The sequence below is a fragment of the Phocoena sinus genome, chromosome 5 (genome assembly GCF_008692025.1).
Source record: "Phocoena sinus isolate mPhoSin1 chromosome 5, mPhoSin1.pri, whole genome shotgun sequence".
NCBI classification, from domain to species: domain Eukaryota; kingdom Metazoa; phylum Chordata; class Mammalia; order Artiodactyla; family Phocoenidae; genus Phocoena; species Phocoena sinus.
In genome coordinates, this window is record NC_045767.1 from 123,382,254 (window position 1) to 123,404,950 (window position 22,697).

The window sequence follows — 22,697 nt, forward strand, 5'->3', positions numbered from 1 at the left end:
ATTGAGTATTATTCCATTGTTTGGGTGTAGCACATTTTGTTTATCTGTTCACCAGCTAATGGACATTTGGGTTGTTTTTATTTCTCTTGCGGAAATAACTAGGAGTAGGATTTCTGGGTCATATGGTAAGTATATGTTTAACTTTATAAGAATTTGACAAATTGTTTTTCAGAATGGCAAAGCACTTTGCGTTCCTGCCAGCAATACATGAGAATTCTTTCTAAAAAATTACTTCATTTATAGTTACTCAGTTTATAAATAAGATATGGTGTATATATACAATGGAATACTACTCAGCCATAAAAGACAATGAAATTTTGTCATTTGCATCAATATGGATGGACTTTGAGGGTATTTTGATAAGTGAAATAAGTCAAACAGAGAAAGACAAATTGTGTGATATCACTTATATATGGAATCTACAAAATACAACAAACTAGTGAATAAACAAAAAGAAGCAGACTCAGAGATATAGAGAACAAGCTAGTGGTTACCAGGGAGGAGAGGGAAGCGGGGAGGAGAAATACAAGGGCAGGGAAAAGTAAAAGGGTTATTTTGGGATTATATGAAATCATGTGTGTAAAACTTTTGAAAATGATAAAGCACTATAGAAGTTAAAGGATCTTTCATTCAATAAATAAAGTAAAATAAATAATAAAGTTACTCAGTTTAAAAGAATTAAAAGTGTTTCTTACATATGATATTCTTCATAATTCTAGGTCCTGGGTTTTATAATATCCAAAACAATACTTTAATTGACAACTTTAGCAATACCTGCTTGAAGAAACAAAAGAAAAGTGCATTTGGTTCTTCTGTTCCTCAGTCTCTCTTCCTGGTTCAGAAAGAAGTTTTTCCTACTCCTGGGCCTGCTGGCTATAAGGTAATATGTGGATACCAAAATTATATTACTTATATCTATTACCAAGAATATAGGGTTTACAGGATTACATGTGATATATGTACCTCATTATTATAAACCATACTATTATTATTGAAATTATTTACATATGGTCATTTATGGCATAAGAACAAAAATTAATTTGGTTCACAGCTATGTTTGTAATTTCTTTTTTAAAAGTAGATCTTATTCTTTATCTCTTTGGAGATCTCACATATAGTTCTTTAAATATTCATCTTCATTTTATGATTGGGCCACTATATTCTGAAAGTAAATTTAGGCTTCCTTTAATTTAGGGCTTCTTTAAATGCTCTCTGCAGTTTTATAATTTTTATGTTGACATCTTACACATCTTTATTAGATTTATCCCTCAGTATTTGATGTGCTTTTTTTTTTGTACATGAGTGTTCATAGCTTTATTCATATAGTTCATATAAAGTTCATAAAACTTTATTTGTAATAATAGAGCTGAAAACAACCCAAATGTCCATTAATCAATGAATGGATAAACAAACTGTGATATACTCATATTTAACAAGAATTAGTACATCCAGCCCTCTCAGAATAATTAGGAGGAATGAAATAAACTGACAAAAAAGAGTGGATAGTACATTATTCAATTTTTTTTTTAACATCTTTATTGGGGTATAATTGCTTTACAATGGTATGTTAGTTTCTGCTTTATAACAAAGTGAATCAGTTATACATATGTTCCCATATCTCTTCCCTCTTGTGTCTCCCTCCCTCCCTCCCTCCCACCCTCCCTATCCCGCCCTCCAGGCTGTCACAAAGCACCGAGCTGATCTTGTGCTATGCGGCTGCTTCCCACTAGCTATCTACCTTACGTTTGGTAGTGTATATATGTTCATGCCTCTCTCTCGCTTTGTCACAGCTCACCCTTCCCCCTCTCCGTATCCTCAAGTCTGTTCTCTAGCAGGTCTGTGTCTTTATTCCTGTCTTACCCCTAGGTTCTTCATGACATTTTTTTCCCTTAAATTCCATATATATGTGTTAGCATACGGTACTTGTCTTTCTCTTTCTGACTTACTTCACTCTGTATGACAGACTCTAGGTCTATCCACCTCATTACAAATAGCTCAATTTCGTTTCTTTTTATGGCTGAGTAATATTCCATTGTATATATGTGCCACATCTTCTTTATCCATTCATCCGATGATGGGCACTTAGGTTGTTTCCATCTCCGGGCTATTGTAAATAGAGCTGCAATGAACATTTTGGTACATGACTCCTTTTGAATTATGGTTTTCTCAGGGTATATGCCCAGTAGTGGGATTGCTGGGTCATATGGAAGTACTATTTGTAGTTTCTTAAGGAACCTCCATACTGTTCTACAAAGTGGCTGTACCAATTCACATTCCCACTGGCAGCGCAAGAGTGTTCCCTTTTTTCCGCACCCTCTCCAGCATTTATTGTTTCTAGATTTTTTGATGATGGCCATTCTGACTGGTGTGGGATGATATCTCATTGTAGTTTTGATTTGCATTTCTCTAATGATTAATGATGTTGAGCATTCTTTCAAGTGTTTGTTGGCAGTCTGTATATCTTCTTTGGAGAAATGTCTATTTAGGTCTTCTGCCCATTTTTGGATTGGGTTTTTTGTTTTTTTGTTATTGAGCTGCATGAGCTGCTTGTAAATTTTGGAAATTAATCCTTTGTCAGTTGCTTCATTTGCAAATATTTTCTCCCATTCTGAGGGTTGTCTTTTGGTGTGGTTTATGGTTTCCTTTCCTGTGCAAAGGCTTTGAAGTTTCATTAGATCACATTTGTTTATTTTTGTTTTTATTTCCATTTCTCTAGGAGGTGGGTCAGAAAGGATCTTGCTGTGATTTATGTCATAGAGTGTTCTGCCTATGTTTTCCTCTAAGAGTTTCATAGTTTCTGGCCTTACATTTAGGTCTTTAATCCATTTTGAGCTTATTTTTGTGTATGGTGTTAGGGAGTGATCTAATCTCATACTTTTACATGTACCTGTCCAGTTTTCCCAGGACCACGTAGTGAAGAGGCTGTCCTTTCTCCACTGTACATTCCTGTCTCCTTTATCAAAGATAAGGTGACCATATGTGCATGGGTTTATCTCTGAGCTTTCTACTCTGTTCCATTGATTTATCTTTCTGTTTTTGTGTCAGTACCATACTGTCTTGATTACTGTAGCTGTGTAGTATAGGCTGAAGTCAGGGAGCCTGATTCCTCCAGCTCCGTTTTTTGTTCTCAAGATTGCTTTGGCTATTCGGCGTCTTTTGTGTTTCCATACAAATATTGAAATTTTTTCTTCTAGTTCTGCGAAAAATGCCAGTGGTAGTTTGATAGGGATTGCATTGAATCTGTAGATTGCTTTGGGTAGTAGAGTCATTTTCACAATGTTGATTCTTCCAATCCAATAACATGGTATATCTCTCCATCTATTTGTATCATCTCTAATTTCTTTCATCAGTGTATTATAATTTTCTGCATACAGGTCTTTTGTCTCCTTAGGTAGGTTTATTCCTAGATATTTTATTCTTTTTATTGCAGGGGTAAATGGGAGTGTTTTCTTGATTTCACTTTCAGATTTTTCATCATTAGTGTATAGGAATGCCAGAGATTTCTATGCATTAATTTTGTATCCTGCAACTTTACCACATTCATTGATTAGCTCTAGTAGTTTTCTCGTAGCATCTTTAGGATGCTCTATGTATAGTATCCTGTCATCTGCAAACAGTGACAGCTTTACTTCTTCTTTTCCGATTTGGATTCCTTTTATTTCCTTTTCTTCTCTGGTTGCTGTGGCTAAAACTTCCAAAACTATGTTGAATAAGAGTGGTGAGAGTGGGCAACTTTGTCTTGTTCCTGATCTTAGTGGAAATGCTTTCAGTTTTTCAGCATTTAGGATGATGTTGGCTGTGGGTTTGTCCTATATGGCCTTTATTATGTTGAGGAAAGTTCCCTCTATGCCTACTTTCTGGAGGGTTTTTATCATAAATGGGTGTTGAATTTTGTCAAAAGCTTTCTCTGCATCTATTGAGATGATCATATGGTTTTTCTCCAGTTTGATAATGTGGTTTATCACACTGATTGATTTGTGTAAATTGAAGAATCCTTGCATTCCTGGAATAAACCCCACTTGATCATGGTGTATGATCCTTTTAATGTGCTGTTGGATTCTGTTTGCTAGTATTTTGTTGAGGATTTTTGCATCTATGTTCATCAGTGATATTGGCCTGTAGTTTTCTTTCTTTGTGACATCCTTGTCTGGTTTTGGTATCAGGGTGATGGTGGCCTTGTAGAATGAATTTGGGAGTGTTCCTCCCTCTGCTATATTTTGGAAGAGTTTGAGAAGGATAGGTGTTAGCTCTTCTCTAAATGTTTGATAGAATTTGCCTGTGAAGCCATCTGGTCCTGGGCTTTTGTTTGTTGGAAGATTTTTAATCACAGTTTCAATTTCAGTGCTTGTGGTTGGTCTGTTCATATTTTCTGTTTCTTCCTGATTCAGTCGTGGCAGTTTGTGCATTTCTAAGAATTTGTCCATTTCTTCCAGGGTGTCCATTTTATTGGCATAGAGTTGCTTGTAGTAATCTCTCATGATCTTTTGTATTTCTGCAGTGTCAGTTGTTACTTCTCCTTTTTCATTTCTAATTCTATGCATTTGAGTCTTCTCCCTTTTTTTCTTGATGCGTCTGGCTAATGGTTTGTCAATATTGTTTATCTGCTCAAAGAACCAGCTTTTAGTTTTATTGATCTTTACTATCGTTTCCTTCATTTCTTTTTCATTTTTTTCTGATCTGATTTTTATGATTTCTTTCCTTCTGCTAACTTTGGGGTTTTTTTGTTCTTCTTTCTCTAATTGCTTTAGGTGCAAGTTTAGGTCATTTATTTGAGATGTTTCCAGTTTCTTAAGGTGGGCTTGTATTGCTATAAACTTCCCTCTTAGAATTGCTTTTGCTGCGTCCCATAGGTTTTGGGTCGTGAAGTCTCCATTGTCATTTGTTTCTAGGTATTTTTTTAATTTCCTCTTTGATTTCTTCAGTGTTCACTTCGTTATTAAGTAGTGTATTGTTTAGCCTCCATGTGTTTGTATTTTTTACGATCTTTTCCTGTAATTGATATCTAGTGTCACAGCATTGTGGTTGGAAAAGATACTTGATACAATTTCAATTTTCTTAAATTTACCAAGGCTTGATTTGTGACTCAAGATATGATCTATCCTGGAGAATGTTCCATGAGCCCTTGAGTAAAATGTGTATTCTGTTATTTTTGGATGGAGTGTCCTATAAATATCAATTAAGTCCATCTTGTTTAATGTATCATTTAAAGCTTGTGTTTCCTTATTTATTTTCATTTTGAGTGATCTGTCCATTGGTGAAAGTGGGGTGTTAAAGTCCCGTACTATGAGTATATTACTGTTGATTTTCCCTTTTATGGCTGTTAGTATTTGCCTTATGTATTGACATGCTCCTATGTTGGGTGCATAAATATTTACAATTGCTATATCTTCTTCTTGGATCGATCCCTTGATCATTATGTAGTGTCCTTCTTTGTCTCTTGTATTAGTCTTTGTTTTAAAGTCTATTTTGTCTGATATGAGAATTGCTACTCCAGCTTTCTTTTGATTTCCCTTTTCATGGAATATCTTTTTCCATCCCCTTACTTTCAGTCTGTATGTGTCTCTAGGTCTGAAATGGATCTCTTGTAGACAGCGTATATATGGGTCTTGTTTTTGTATCCATTCAGCCAATCTGTGTCTTTTGGTGGGAGCATTTAGTCCATTTACATTTAAGGTAATTATCAATATGTATATTCCTATTCCCATTTTCTAAATTGTTTTGGGTTCATTATTGTAGGTCTTTTCCTTCTCTTGTGTTTCTTGCCTAGAGAAGTTCCTTTAGCATTTGTTGTAAAGCTTGTTTGGTGGTGCTGAACTCTCTCAGCTTTTGCTTGTCTGTAAAGGTTTTAATTTCTCCATTAAATCTGAATGAGATCCTTGCTGGGTAGAGTAATCTTGGTTGCAGGTTTTTCCCCTTCATCATTTTAAATATGTCCTGCCAGTCCCTTCTGGCTTGCAGAGTTTCTGCTGAAAGGTCAGCTGTTAACCTTATGGGGATTCCCTTGTGTGTTATTTGTTGTTTTTCCCTTGCTGTTTTTAATATGCTTTCTTTGTATTTAATTTTTGACAGTTTGATTAATATGTGTCTTGGCGTATTTCTCCTTGGATTTATCCTGTATGGGACTCTCTGTGATTCCTGGACTTGATTAACTATTTCCTTTCCCATATTAGGGAAATTTTCAACTATAATCTCTTCAAATATTTTCTCAGTCCTTTTCTTTTTCTCTTCTTCTTCTGGAACCCCTATAATCCGAATGTTGGTACGTTTAATGTTGTCCCAGAGATCTCTGCGACTATCCTCAGTTCTTTTCATGCTTCTTTCTTTATTCTGCTCTGCAGTAGTTATTTCCACTATTTTATCTTCCAGGTCACTTCTCCGTTCTTCTGCCTCAGTTATTCTGCTATTGATCCCATCTAGAGTATTTTTCATTTCATTTATTGTATTGTTCATCATTGTTTGTTTCATCTTTAGTTCTTCTAGGTCCTTGTTAAATGTTTCTTGCATTTTGTGTATTCTATTTCCAAGATTTTGGATCATCTTTACTATCATTATTCTGAATTCTTTTTCAGGTAGACTGCCTATTTCCTCTTCATTTTTTACATCTGGTGGGTTTTTATCTTGCTCCCTCATCTGCTGTGTGTTTTTCTATCTTCTCATTTTGCTTATCTTACTGTGTTTGGGGTCTCCTTTTTGCAGGCTGCAGGTTCGTAGTTCCCGTTGTTTTTGGTGTCTGTCCCCAGTGGCTAAGGTTGGTTCAGTGGGTTGTGTAGGCTTCCTGGTGGAGGGGACTAGTGCCTGTGATTTGGTGGATGAGGCTGGATCTTGTCTTTCTGGTGGGCAGGACCACGTCTGGTGGTGTGTTTTGGGGTGTCTGTGGACTTATTATGATTTTAGGCAGCCTCTCTGCTAATGGGTGGGGTTGTGTTCCTGTTTTGCTAGTTGTTTGGCATAGGGTGTCCAGCACTGTAGCTTGCTGATCGTTGAGTGAAGCTGGGTGCTGGCGTTGAGGTGGAGATCTCTGGGACATTTTCGCCATTTGATATTATGTGGAGCTGGGAAGTCTCTTGTTGACCAGTGTCCTGAAGTTGGCTGTCCCACCTCAGAGGCACAGCACTGACTCCAGGCTGCAGCACCAGGAGCCTTTCATCCACACGGCTCAGGATAAAAGGGAGAAAAAGTAGAGAGAAAGAATTAGTAGAAGAAAGAAAGAAAGAAAAAAGAAAGGAAGGAAAGGAAGGAAGGAAGGAAGGATGGAAGGAAGAAAGAAACAAAGAAGAAAAGGAAAGAAGGAAAGAAAGCAAGAAAGCATGGAGGGAGGGAAGGAGGGATGGTGGGAGGAAGGAAGGAAGGTAGGAAGGAGGGAAGGAAGGAATAAAGAAAGAAGATAAAATAAAGTAAAATATAATAAAGTTATTAAATTAAAAAATAATTATTAAGCAAAAATATTAGGAAAAAACAAAAAAACGGACGGATAGAACCTTAGGACAAATGGCGGAAGCAAAGCTATACAGACAAAATCTCATACAGAAGCATACACATACACACAAAAAGAGGAAAAGGGGAAAAAATCATAAATCTTGCTCTTAAAGTCCACCTCCTCAGTTTGGGATGATTCATTGTCTAAAGGAGGGAAGGAAGGAAGGAAAGAAAGGAAAAGAAAGAAAGAAAAGATAAAATAAAATAAAGTTATTAAAATTAATTATTAAGAAAACAAAAAACAAACAGATGGATAGAACCCTAGGACAAATGGTGGAAACAAAGCTATACAGACAGAATCTCATACAGAAGCATACACATACACACAAAAAGAGGAAAAGGGGGGAAAATCATAAATCTTGCTCTCAAAGTCCACCTCCTCAATTTGGGATGATTCGTTGTCTATTCATGTATTCCACAGATGCAGGTACATCAAGTTGATTGTGGAGCTTTAATCCGCTGCTTCTGAGGCTGCTGGGAGAGATTTCCCTTTCTCTTCTTTGTTCTCACAGCTCCCAGTGGTTCAGCTTTGGATTTGGCCCTGCGTCTGCGTGTAGGTCGCCGGAGGGTGTCTGTTTTTCGCTCAGACAGGATGGGTTTAAAGGAGCCGCTGATTCGGGGGCTCTGGCTCACTCAGGCTGGGGGGAGGGAGGGGCACGGAGTGCGGGGCGAGCCTGTAGCGGCAGAGGCCGGCGTGACGTTGCACCAGCCTGAGGCTCGCCGTGCATTCTCCTGGGGAAGTTGTCCCTGGATCCCAGGAACCTGGCATTGGCGGTCTGCACAGGCTCCCCGGAAGGGAGGTGTGGATAGTGACCTGTCCTTGCACACAGGCTTCTTGGTGGCGGCAGCAGCGGCCTTACCGTCTCTGTGGTCCGCGCTTTTAGCCGCAGCTCGCGCCTGTCACTGGAGCTCCTTTAAGCAGCGCTCTTAATCACCTCTCCTCGCGTACTAGGAAACAAAGAGGTCAGAAGAAGTCTCTTGCCTCTTCGGCAGCTCCAGACCTTTTCCCGGACTCCCTCCCAGCTAGCCGTGGTGTACTAACCCCTTCAGGCTGTGTTCACGCCACCAACCTGAGTCCTCTCCCTGCGCTCCGACCAAAGCCCAAGCCTCCGCTCACAGCCCCGCCCGCCCCAGCAGGTGAGCAGACAAGCCTCTCCGGCTGGTGAGTGCCGGTCGGCACCGATCCTCTGTGCGGGAATCTCCCCGCTTTGCCCTCCGCACCCCTGTTGCTGTGCTCTCCTCCACAGCCCCGAAGCTCCCCCGCTCCGCCACCCGCAGTCTCTGCCTGCGAAGTGGCTTCCTAGTGTGTGGAAACCTTTCCTATTTCACAGCTCCCTCCCACTGGTGCAGGTGCCATCCCTATTCTTTTGTCTCTGTGTTTTCTTTTGCCCTACCCAGGTACGTGGGGAGTTTCTTGCCTTTTGGGAGGTCTGAGGTCTTCTGCCAGCGTTCAGTAGGCGTTCTGTAGGAGTTGTTCCACGTGTGGATGTATTTCTGGTGTATCCGTGGGGAGGAAGGTGATCTCCGCGTCTTACTCTTCCGCCATCTTCCCCTTGTCCACCTTTGATGTTTTTTAATGCTATCAAAATGTTATCTTTTAAATATTTTCATTGTTTAGCTTTCTTTTATTGGTGTAAAGAAATATAATAGTCTTTATTAAAGATTTGCTTTACCAATGATTCATACTTCTTGCTAAATTCAATGATTAGTCCTACTAATTTACTATTAGTTTAAAAAAAAATTTCCTCAAGTGATTTTATGCCATCCGTGAATGGCAATTTCTTTTTTTCTCAATTAGTTTTGTCTTTTATATATATATATTTTTGCTTACTGAATTTGTGCCTCCCAGAACAAGGCTCAAGAATGTTCATAGGAATTAAAAATATCCAGAACCCAATAAGGTAAAATTCACAGAGTGTAGCATTCAATAAAAGAAAATATTACTAGGTATGCAAAGGAGCAGGAAAGTATCAATAGAGAGGCCCAGAAGTTATACAGATGACAAAATTAGTGGAAAGTACATTAAACAGTTATTATAACTATATTCTATATGTTCAAGAAGGTAGAAGAAACATTGAGCATATTAAGTAGAGCAATAGCACAAATAGAAAGGCCCAAATTAAAGTTCTAGAGATGGGCAGTATTGATATAATGTGTGAAAAAATGTACACTAGTTAGCAGCGGATTAGTTAGTTCAGACTAAAAAATTAGTTAACCTCAGGACAGTAATAGAAAATGTTAATATCTCAAACGAAGTACAGTGAGAAAAAAAGACAAAAAAAGAATCAGTGAACTATGGGACAGTTTGAGGTGGCTTAAATGTGTAACTGGAATCCTTGAAAGAAGAGTGAGGGGACACAAAAAATAATTTTAAGAAATAAGGCTGAAAATTTCCAAACTTCGATGAGAACTAGAACCACATATTCATGAAGCTCAACAAACCCATAGCACAAAAGACATCAAGGAAACTATGCCAAGGCAAATTATAATCAAATTGAATAAAATGGTAAAAAAGAAAAAAAATTCTTAAAAGCAGCCAGAGGAAAAGTATACATGACATTAAGAGGGATGAAGTTAAACATGACAGTACATTTCATGTTGGAAGTGATGCAAGTCAGAAGACAGCAGTGCAACATCTTTGAAGTACTGAAAGAAAACAGTTGTCAACCTATAATTCTACTGCAGGCTCAAATATCTTTCAAAAATGAAAACAAACTGAAAAGCTTTTCTAAAAACTTCTATTTATAAAATGAATAAGTCATGGGGATGTAATGTACAGCATGGTGACTATAGTTAATAATACTGTATTGAATATTTGAAAGGTGCTAAGAGAGTAAATCTAAAAAGTTCTCATTTCAAGAAAAAAATCTTTGTGGTGATGGGTGTTAACCTGACATTGTGGTAATCATTTTGTGATATGTATAAGTATCGAATCATTATGTCGCATACCTGAAACTAATGTAATATTGTAAGTCATTTCTACCTCCATAAAAAAGAAGACCTTTTCATATATATAAAAGCTGAAATATTTATCTGCAGAAGACCTACAGTGTAAGAAATGTTAAGGGAAGTCCTCCAGGCAGAGAAAAATGTTACCAGATGGAATCTGGATCTGTATAAAGTAATGCAGAGTATCACAGGTAACCATGTGGGTAAATATAAAAGGGTTTGTTTGATTTCTCATTTCATGGAAAGCCAAACATTTTACATGTGTTTGATTGCTGACAATTTATCTTTATAGAAAGTAATGGAAGCCAAGAGAGGAACTTCTGTTCTCTTATTTTAAAGTTTAGAATTGTCAAAGAAGAGATTCTGGACATTGTTAGACACATACAAGAAATGTAGAAAATCCCTATTTCAAAATGATCAGCAGAAAACAAGAAACATTCCTGAGATCAGAGGTTATATGAGTAAGAAGGTTACTCACATAATTATTATAGCCTAACAGGTTGACAGGAAGCCACTCTCATGAGTAAAATTCTGACAGTGCAGCTGGCTACACATTAAACCTTTTAGAGTTCAGATTTTAAAAGGACATCTTAATGTTTGTGTATATAATTATTCTTTCTCATTTCTGAAGAATTTGAGAAAGCTTAAGAGAATGAATATATAGAAAAGTTAAAGTAGCTAACAATTCAGGTGGAAAATATAGAAAGAATAGATAGGTAGATAATCTATAGAGAGAATATAAACAGATGTTAAACACTGGGGAACTTTGAACATAGCTGTCAGATCATAACAGGGCATGAACAAAACATTGGAAATGTGTCCATAGTATAGTACACACTTAGGAAATAATGACTGAATAAATGAATAGAAAAGAGAGGCATAGAAGTATAATCTAGGAAGTTTAAAGAGAAGAACAATTTATTGTAAAAAATGCTAAAGAAAATTAAAATGACTTTGTATAAGTTTGGTTTGGCAAAAGAATTGCTAAGAAGATACAAGAATCCTGTAGGGTTGGGGTAGATGATATAGGGATAGCAGAGCCATTGAATTACTAAACTGGATTGGACTCTCCTATCAGAGAAAATGATTTTCATCCCAGAAAGTGTGGAACACACATGCTTTATAGGAAATTGAACACTAATATACCTATGGTGGTAATGTAAGAGTACCCTAGTACTTAAAAAAATTTTTTTAATGAAATGCTTCACAAATTTGCATGTCATCATTGCACAGGATGATAATATCTGTATTGTTCCAACTTTAGTATATTTGCTATTAAAGTAAACACCCTAGTGCTTTAAATTAGTTAAAAACTTTAGCTGTAGCTGAAATACATCTCATTGTAATGAAAGAACAGCTGTGAAATCATTATCAGTAATCTTTTAGTAATGCTGCAGATTCATAGGCATATCAGAAAAATGGAAACAAAGGTTTTTCTTATTTAAACAAAAATTATTAAAATTTCACAAAGTAAGATTTTCATAAATTCTTACAAAATTTTAAATTGTTGTTAGTAAAGTTGCAGGATGTAATTAACATTCAAAAATCAGTGGCATTTTTACACACTAACAACAACTGTCCAAAAAAGAAATTAAGGAAACAATCCCATTTACAATAGAATGAAAAATACTTAGTACTAAATTTAACCAAGGAAGAGAAAGGTCTGTACACTTGACAACTATAAAACATTGATTAAAAAAATTGAAGAAGACACAAGTAAATGGCAAGATAGCCCATGTTCATGGATTGGAAAAATTAATATTGTAAAAATGTCCATACTACCCAAATGATATACAGATTCAGTGCAATCTCTATCAAAATTCCAATGGCATTTTTCACAGAAATAGAAAAAAATTCTAAAATTTATATGGAGCCATAAAAGATCTCAAATAGCCAAAGCAATCTTGAGCAAAAAGAACAGGAGGCCTCACACTACCTGATTTTAAAATACACTACAAAGCTATAGTAATAAAAACAGTTTGTACTAGCATAAAAACAGACATATAGACCATTGGAACAGAATAGAGAGCGTCAGAAATACATCCATGTATTTTCTTCCAAGAACACTCAATGAAGAAAAGACAGTCTCTTCAATAAACTGTGCTGGGAAAACTGGATATCCACATGCAGAAGAATGAAACTGGACTTTTATCACACACCATATAAAAAAATCAAGGCAAGATTAATTAGAGACTTAAATATAAGACCTGAAACTGTAAAACGATTAGAAGAAAACACAGGGAGAAAGCTTTTTCACACTCATCTAGACAATAATTTCTTTACATATGACCCCAAAAGCACAACCAACAAAAGCAAAAATAAACAAATTGGATTGCATCAAATTATAATAAAAAGTTTCTGTACAGTAAAAGAAACAATCAACAGAGTGAATGGGAAAAGAATATTTACAAACCATGCATCTGATAAGGCGTTACTATCCAAAATATATAAGAAACTCAAACAGCTCAATAGCAAGAAAACTAATAGTTTGATTTAAAAATGGACAAAGGATGTGAATGGACGTTTCTTAAAAGAAGACATACAAATGGCCAACAGGTATATGAGAAAATGCTCAACATCACTAATCAACAGGGAAATGCAAATAAAAATCACAATGCCATATCATCTCACATCTGTTAGAATGGGCATTCTCAGACAAGAGATAAGTGTTGGTGAGGATATGGAGAAAAGGAAACCCTTGTTCACTGTTGGTGGGAATGTAAATTGGTACAGCCATTGTGGAAAACAGTATGGAGATTCCTCAAAATATTAAAAATGAACTGCCATATAATCCAGCAATCTGACTTGTGATTATATATCTAAAGGGAATGAAGTCAGTATATTGAAGAGATATCTGCTGTTCCATGTTCATTGCAGCATTATTCACAATAGCTGAGATGTGAATCAATGTATGTGTCTATAGAAAGATGAATGGATAAAGAAGATGGTGTGGGTGTGTGTACACACACCCAAATGCCACATACAGGGGAATACTATTCAGCCTTAAAAAAGAAGGAAATCCTGTCATTTGCAACAACAGGGATGAAGAACACCTGAAGAACATTATGCTAAATCAAATAATGAAATAAGCCAAATGCAGAAAGACAAATACTGCATGATTTCATTTATATATGGAATCTGAAAAAATAGAACTCATAGAAACAGTAGAATGATGGTTGTCAAGGGTTGAGGGGTGAAGGAAAGGGGGAGATGTTGCTCAAAGGATACAAAGTTTCAATGCAGGATGAATAAGTTCTGGAGATCTAATGTGTAGCATGGTGACTATAGTTAATAATACTGCATTGTATACTTGAAATTTGCTAAGAGAGTATATCTTAAGTGTTTTCACTACACACATGAGTTAAAACGATCATCAAGCTGAGAAAAAATAATGCAAATTTAGCTATATGATTGGAAGTAATATCTCTCTAAAACACGTCATGTCATGGTACTGACTTTTTTTGTGTGTGTGTGTTACGCGGGCCTCTCACTGTTGTGGCCTCTCCCGTTGTGGAGCACAGGCTCTGGACGCGCAGGCTCAGTGGCCATGGCTCACGGGCCTAGCCGCTCTGCAGCATGTGGGATCTTCCCATACCAGGGCACAAACCCATGTCCCCTGCATCGGCAGGTGGACTCTCAACCACTGCACCACCAGGGAAGCCCGGTACTGCCTTTTAATAAGCTCCTTTTGCCTAAAATTCTGTGCCTTCTATCAGGTATAGGAAGAAATTTAAGTCTAAGAAAAATGTCCTTTTCATAATCTGTTGTCTACTTAGTTTTCTAAACTCCTATCTTACCATTGCCATAATTTCCCTTCACTCCAAGCTCAAAAATGCCTTTAAGGGGCTCCCCTGGTGGCGCAGTGGTTGGGAGTCTGCCAGCCGATGCAGGGGACGCGGGTTCGTGCCCCAGTCCGGGAGGATCCCGCATGCCGTGGAGCGGCTTTGCCTGTGAGCGTGGTTGCTGAGCCTGTGCGTCCGGAGCCTGTGCTCTGCAACGGGAGAGGCCACAGTAGTGAGAGGCCCGCATACCGCAAAAAAAAAAAAAAAAAAATGCCTTTAAGGTAACACAAAATTAATGAACACGAGCCAACTGCTTTGTTAATAAAAACTTGGCTGACAACAATTATTTTTAAAATAAATACAATACCCTTTATGGTGTCTGTCTAGCTCTCTGCCTCATTTCTCACTGCTGCCATAATTTCCCTTAATTTTTGCTTCTCACTCCCTTACCTTTACCTTCACTTAAAGTTCCTTAAATACAACATGATACATCATGTCATTGTGCAATTATTCTCATGCATTGGGAGGACAGAAGACTCAGCATTCCTTTGTCCCTTTAGGCGATAAGGTTCATTAGTGATGCTTCTGCAGGTTCATCTGTAGAAACCTCGCTACAGCTTTTACTTCCTCTAAAGAGCCTAGTTGGACTCCCTTCGCAGCTCTCGCCAAGGTAGAGACCAACCCAGGGTCTGATCTGAGGGCCTCATTAAACCAATCAATGCAGGCTTTTGGCCCTTACTGGGAATTCCTTCTTCTTCAGGAATAATTTCAATCCCTCAGATTTCCATCATGAATGAGGTTCAAAGGGTTACCTGTACATGCAGTTTCAGGGTAGGCCCATGCTGAGGCAGTTAGTGTAGTATGCATGCAAACCAGGATACTTAAGGGCATCAGAGACCTGTTATTTGCTTAAATCTTGGGTGGCTGAACACCACTTGTCCCTCTAAGACATTGGAAGATGCCCATTTCTTGGGGGTTGCATAACTAAGTAGCATGCCAGAGTTTTGTGTGTTATTAGAATTAACCAGACAAATTGCTTTACCAACTAAGAATGGCTATGACCACCACCCATAGAATTGAGGGACATCTATCAGTCTGTCAATCTTGTCCATGCCAGGGCCAAATCAGGTCTCCCGTGCTGAGTCAAATTAAGCACCGTGTGTAACATTTTTAAAAACATTACATTATTAGTTAATATGGAGCCCCCTTTTTCAGTCTCCAAAAATTTCTTCACTGCCCTTTCAGCCTCCATTAACAAATTGTCATCCTCAAAGATTTGCTAAAATCTCTCTCATGATATGGGGCAGAATATATATCTAGTTCTCCTAGAAATTTCCTATTCATTCTTTTTAAAAAATTTTTTATTTTATATTGGAATATAGTTGCTTAACAATATTGTGTTAGTTTCAGGTGTACAGCAGAGTGATTCAGTTATACATATAGATGTATCTATTCTTTTTCAAATTCTTTTTCCACTTAGGTTGTTACACAGTATTGAGTAGAGTTCCCTGTGCTGTACAGTAGGACCTTGCTGTTTATCCATTTAAAATAAAGCAGTGTGTACATTGCTTCCCCAGGAGTGGGATTGCAGGATCATATGGTAGTTCTATGTTTAGTTGTTTAAGGAACCTCCATACTGTTCTCCATAGTGGCTGTACCAATTTACATTCCCATCAACAGTGTAGGAGGGTTCCCTTCTCTCCACACCCTCTCCAGCATTTATTGTTTGTGGATTTTTTGATGATAGCCATTCTGACTGGTGTTAGGTGATATCTCATTGTAGTTTTGATTTGCATTTCTCTAATAATTAACGATGTTGAACATCATTTCATGTGCCTCTTGGCCATCTGTATGTCTTCTTTGGAGAAATGTCTGTTTAGGTCTTCTGCCCATTTTTTGATTGGGTCATTTGTTCTCATGGTGTTAAGCCTCATGAGCTGTTGGTAAATTTTGGAGACTAATCCCTTGTCAGTCACATCACTGGCAAATATTTTCTCCCATCCTATGGGTTGTCTTTTCATTTTGTTTATGGTTTCCTTTGCTGTGCAAAAGCTTTTGAGTTTTATTAGGTCCCATTTTTTAATTTTTGTTTTTATTTCCATTACTCTGGGAGATGGATTGAAAAATATATTGCTGCAATTTATGTCAGAGAGTGTTTTGCCTGTGTTTTCCTCTAAGAGTTTTATAGTGTCCGGTCTCTCATTTAGGTCTTTACTCCATTTTGAGCTTATTTTTGTGTATGGTGTTAAAGAATGTTCTAATTTCATTTTTTTACATGTAGCTGTCCAGTTTTCCCAGCATCATTTATTGAAGAGACTGTCTTTCCACCGTTGTATAGTCTTGCCTCCTTTGTCATAGATTAATTGACCATAGGTGTGTGGGTTTATTTCTGGGCTTTCTATCCTGTTCCATTGATCTATATTTCTATTTTTGTGTCAGTACCGTACTGTTTTGATGACTATATCTTTTTTTTTTTTTTTGCGGTACGCGGGCCTCTCACTGTTGTGGCCTCTCCGATTGCGCAGCACAGGCTCCAGATGCACAGGCTCAGCGGCCACGGCTCACGGGCCCAGCCGCTCCACGGCATGTGGGATCTTCCCGGACCGGGGCACGAACCCGTGTCCCCTGCATCGGCAGGCGGACTCTCAACCACTGCGCCACCAGGGAAGCCCTGATGACTATATCTTTGTAGTATAGTCTAAAATCAGGCAGCCTGATTCTTCCAGCTCCATTTTTCTTTCTCAAGATTGCTTTGGCTATTTGGGGTCTTTTGTTTCTCCATACAAATTTTAAGATTTTTTTGTTCTAGTTCTGTGAAGAATAACAATGACATTGGTAATTTGATAGGGATTGCATTGAATCTGTAGATTGCCTTGGGTTGTATAGTCATTTTGACAGTATTGATTCTTCCAGTCCAAGAACATGGTATATCATTGTATCAGTTTGTGTCGTTTTCAATTTCTGTCATCAGCATCGTATAGGTTTTGGAGGACAGGTCTTTCGCCTCCTTAGGTAGGTTTTTTCCTAAGTATTTTATTCCTTTTGATGTGATGGCAAATGGGATTGTTTTTTGAATTTCCCTTTCTGATCTTTTGTTGTTAGTGTATAGAACTACAATAGATTTCTGTGTATTACTTTTGTAACCTGCAACTTTACCAAATCCACTGATGAGCTTTAGTAGTTTTCTGGTATCATCTTTAGGATTTTCTATGTATAGTATCATGTCTTCTGCAAACAGTGACAGTTTAACTTCTTCTTTTCCAATTTGGATTCCTTTTATTTCTTTTTCTTCTGTGATCGCCATGGCTTTTATTCTTCAATTTGTTGATGTGCTGTATCACACTGATTGATTTGAGGATATTGAAAAATCCTTGCACCCGTGGAATAAATGCCACTTGATCATGGTGTATGACCCTTTTAATGTATTGTTGGATTTGGATTGCTAGTGTTTTGTTGAGAATTTTTGCATCTATATTCATCAGTGATATTGGCCTATAATTTTCTTTTTCTGTGGTATCTTTGGTTATCATATCACAGTGATAGTGGACTCATAGAATGAGTTTGGGAGTGTTCCTTCCTCTGCTATATTTTGGAAGAGTTTGAGAAGGATAGGTGTTAGCTCTTCTCTAAATGTTTGATAGCATTCACCTGTGAAGCCATCAGTTCCTGGACTTTTGTTGGTTTGGAGTTTTTAAATCACAGTTTCAATTCCAGTGCTTGTGGTTGGTCTGTTCATATTTTCTATTTCCTCCTGGTTCAGCCTTGGGAGATAGTATCTTCCTAAGAATTTGTCCATTTCTTCCAGGTTGTCCATTTTATTGGCATATGGTTACTTGTCGTAGTCTCTTATGAGCCTTTGTATTTCTCTGGTGTCAGTTGTTACTTCTCCCTTTTCTTTTCTAATTTTGTTGATTTGAGTCTTCTCCCTTTTTTCTTGTTGAGTCTAGCTAATGGTTTATCAATTTTGTTTATCTTTTCAAAGAACCAGGTTTCAGTTTCATTGATAATTGTCATTGCTTTCTTTGTTTCATTCATTTTTTCTCTCATCTTTATGATTTCTTTTGTTCTACTAACTTTAGGTTTTGTTTCTTCTTATTTCTCTAGCTGCTTCAGGTATAAGGTTAGGTTATTTGAGATTTTTCTTATTTCCTGAGGTGAGATTGTATTGCTGTAAACTTCCCTCTCAAAACTGCTTTTGCTGCATCCCATAGGTTTTGGATCATTGTGTTTTCATTTTCATTTGTCTCTATGTAGTTTTAATTTTCTCTTTGATTTCTTCAGTGATCCTTTTGTTATTTAGTATCATATTGTTTAACCTCCACATGTTCATTTTCTTACAGTTTTTTTTCTTGTAGTTAACTCTAATCTCATAGTGTTGTGGTCAGAAAAGATGCTTGATATGATTTCAATTTTCTTAAATTTACTGAGGCTGACTTTGTGGCCCAGCATGTGGTCAGTCCTGGAGAATGTTCCATGTTCACATGAGAAGCGTGTGTATTCTGCTGTTTTTGGAAGCAGTGCTCTATAAATATCAATTAAGTCCATCTGGTCTAATGTGTTATTTAAGGCGTGTGTTTCCTTATTGATTTTCTGTCTGTATGATCTGTCCATTGATGAAAGTGGGGTGTTAAAATCCCTCACCGTTATTGTGTTACTGTTGATTTCTCCTTTTATGGCTGTTAGTATTTGCCTTGTATATTGAGATGCTTCTATTTTGGGTGCATATATATTTACAATTTTTATATCTTCTTCTTGGATTGATCCCTTGATCATTATGTAATGTCCTTCTTTGTCTCTTTTAACAGTCTTTATTTTAAAGTCTATTTTGTCAGATATGAGTATTGCTACTTCAGCTTTCTTTTGATTTCCATTTGTTTGGAATACCAGAATATCTTCTTCCATCCCCTCACTTTCAGTCTGTATGTGTCCCTAGGTCTGAAGTGGGTCTCTTATAGACAGCATATATATGGGTCTTTTTTTTTTGTATCCATTCAGCCCATCTTTGTCTTTTAGATGAAGCATTTAATCCATTTGCATTTAAGGTAATTATTGATACATATGTTCCTATTGCAATTTTCTTAATTATTTTGGTTTTGTGTTTTTTTTTTGTTTGTTTGTTTTTGTGATACGCGGGCCTCTCACTGTTGTGGTCTCTCCCGTTGCGGAGCACAGGCTCTGGACGTGCAGGCTTAGCGGACATGGCTCACAGGCCCAGCTGCTCCGCGGCATGTGGGATCTTCCTGGACCAGGGTACGAACCCACGTCCCCTGCATTAGCAGGCGGACTCTCAACCACTGTACCACCAGAGAAGCCCTTGGGTTATTTTTTGTGGGTCTTTTTTCTTCCCTTCTTCTTTTGTTCTCTTTTCTTGTGGTTTGATGGCCATCTTTAGTGCTGTGTTAGGGTTCCTTTTTCTTTTCATGTGTGTGTGTCTATTATATTTCTGGGTTTGCTGTTCCCATGTGGTTTGGGTATAGCAGTCTATATATGTACAAGTTTGTTTTAAGTTGCTGGTCTCTTTCCCACCTAGAGGAGTTACTTTAGTATTTGTTGCAAAGCTGGTCTGTTGGTTCTGAATTCTCTTAACTTTTGCTTGTCTGTAAAGCTCTTGATTTCACCATCAAAGCTGAATGAGAGCTTTGCTTGGTAGAGTATTCTTTGTTGTAGGTTCTTCCCTTTCATCACTTTAAATATATCATGCCACTCCCTTCTGACCTGCAGAGTTTCTGATGAGAAATTAGCTGAAATCTTACGGGAGTTCCCTTGTATGTTATTTGTCATTTTTCCTTTGCTGCTTTTAATATTTTCTTTTTGTCTTTAACTTTTGTTAATTTGATTACTATGTGTCTCATCATGTTTCTCCTTGGGCTTATCCTGCCTGGGACTCTCTGCACTTCCTGTACTTGGGTGACTGTTTCCTCTCCCATGTTAGGGAAGTTTTTCAGCTATTATGTCCTCAAATATTTTCTCAGGTCCTTTCTCTCTTCTCCTTCTGGGACCCTTATAATGCTAATGTTGGTGCATTTAATGTTGTCCCAGAGGTCTCTTAGACTGTTTTCATTTCTTTTCATACTTTTTTCTTTATTCTGTTCTGTGACAGTGATTTCCACCACTTTATCTTCCAGGTCACTTGTCCCCTCTTCTGCCTCAGTTATTCTGCTATTTATTCCTTGTAGTGTATTTTTCATTTCACTTATTGTATTGTTCATCTCTGTTTGTTTGTTCTTTAGTTCTTCTAGGTCTTTGTTAAACATTTCTTGCATCTTCTTGATCCTTGTCTCCATTCTTTTTCCAGGATCATCTTCACTATCATTATTCTGAATTTTTTTTTCTGGAAGATTGCCTATCTCTAATTCACTTACTTGTTTTTCTTGTTTTTTATCTTGTTATTTCATCTGGGACATATTCCTCTGCCATTTCATTTTGTCTGACTTTCTGTCATTGTGGTTTCCATTCCATAGGCTGCATGATTGTAGTGTTCTTGCTTCTGCTGTCTGCCCTCTGGTGGATGAGGCTGTCTAAGAGGCTTGTGCAAGCTTCCTGATGGGAGGGACTGGTTTTGGGTAGATCTGGATCTTGTCCCTCTGGTGGGCAGGGCCATGCTCAGTAAAAATTTAATCTGCTTGTCTGATGGGTGGGGCTGTGTTCCCTCTCTTTTGGTTGTTTGGTCTGAGGCAACTCAGCACTTGAGCCTACAGACTGGTGGGGCTGATTGTGCCCTCTGCGAGTGCTCACACCAGAGTACTTCCCAGAACTGCTGCTGCCAGTGTCTTTGTCCCCGCAGTGAGCCACAGCCCTCCCACCTCTGCAGGAGACCCTCCAATACTAGCAGGTAGGTCTGGCCCAGTCTGATGGGGTCACTGCTTTTTACCCCTGGGTCCTGGTGAACACAGGACTTTTTGTGCACTCTCCAAGTGTGGAGTTTCTGTTTCCCTCAGTTCTGTGGAAGTCCCACAGTCAAATCCCATTTGCCTTCCAAGCCAGATTCTCTGGGGACTCCTCTTCCCATTGCTGGACCCCCAGGCGGGAAGCCTGACATGGGGCTCAGGACTTTCACTCCCATGGGAGAACTTCTGTGGTATAATTGTTTTCCGTTTTGTGAGTTGTCAACCGAGCAAGTATGGGATTTGATTTTATCATGATTGCATCCCTCCTACCATCTCGTTGTGGCTTCTTCTTTGTCTTTGGATGTAGAGTATGTTTTTTGGTAGATTCCAGGCCCTATTCATTCTCCATATATTGTTCATATGTCAGCCTCCTTGGAAATCTTTCATTGATCACATTTTCTCCCTGCTTCCACCCCACTGTCCCTGCCTTTTTGATGTCACTGTATTTTGCATATCCTCAGATTTCAGTTTAGTGGAATTAATTACTATATTTTGGTTTAGTATTGTTTTAAGGTACACAGTACAATTTTAAGATGAGAACAAATGGCAACAACAATGAAAACAAAAGAAACTAGGAAAAAGTATGATTAACAGTTTTAAGGTAGGAATTGTTATGTAACTAATTTGACATTTGATTTCCTGAATTACTGACACATTAACTCTTTTATGTTTCATTATATGTCAACTTTGTATTTATGGGATTTTTATATTTTTGGACATTACCTTTTTTCAGGTTTCTAATTTTTATTGAAACTTATTTTTTTTCAGATATTTGTTTCCTAGGTAAACATTCCTAAAAAAGTTTGTTTTCTATGTTAAAATCTGTTTTTATTCTTCTTCCTTATTAAGAGAGAATTCTCGGGGGTTGTTTTGTATTTCTGCCCATCTTTGTTTATGACTGTCTTTTCAAGGATGATTGTATAGCACATAGCTTTGGAAGATAGAGATAGTGTCTTCCTCTCAAGCAGAGGGCAGGCATGCTTACTGCTGATTATGAAAGTTTCAGGTTCCCTAAGCTCACAGGTTTTCTTCTGAAACAAAGCCCATTGCTTTGTACAGGTATCCATTTTGCTCCATCTGCCTTGCCTTCATTAGGATTGAGGGCAAGGAGGACAGAAGCAAGCATGATGACGCTCATGCTCTGAATTATTGTATGAGGAATAAGGTCCTTTGTTTCTGTCTCAGGAATCTCATGTCTTTTGCTAGCATCAGAGAAACTGTGGCAGGTTAACTTGTTAGCTTGAGGTAGATAAAAATCTCAGACTCTTCATAGTTCTTACATCTATATATCCTTAACTTTTAGACGTTTTTTAAAAAATATTTTTTGCTCCCAGAGGCCCCAGTTATACATATGATAGCCTCCCCAAAATAGCACTCTGGTTTCTGTCAATTTAATTTGTTTTCTGTTAAATTCACCAGTTTATTATTGAGATGCAAACATAAGAACAAGTTTAACATGTCCATACACACTCTAAAACATCTTCGTTTTTCTAGATTGCTAGATTTTCTAAATTGCTAGATTTAATTTTGAGTATTCTTTTTCTGTCATTAACCTTTGACATATGTTTTTTCTTTAACTTTTATAGTGTGATATCTGTCTATC

The 22,697-nt window shown here is 37.6% G+C and overlaps 1 protein-coding gene across 1 annotated transcript in view; it reads left to right on the forward strand.

Moving 5' to 3' along the window:
- STPG2 (sperm tail PG-rich repeat containing 2) overlaps window positions 1-22,697 on the forward strand; it is a gene marked incomplete at its 3' end in the record, with an annotated part of 298,763 nt that overhangs the window by 105,483 nt on the left and 170,583 nt on the right. The window contains 2 exon segments of the mRNA XM_032632823.1: window positions 720-887; window positions 11,219-11,241. Coding sequence (XP_032488714.1) covers window positions 720-887; window positions 11,219-11,241 — 191 coding nt within the window.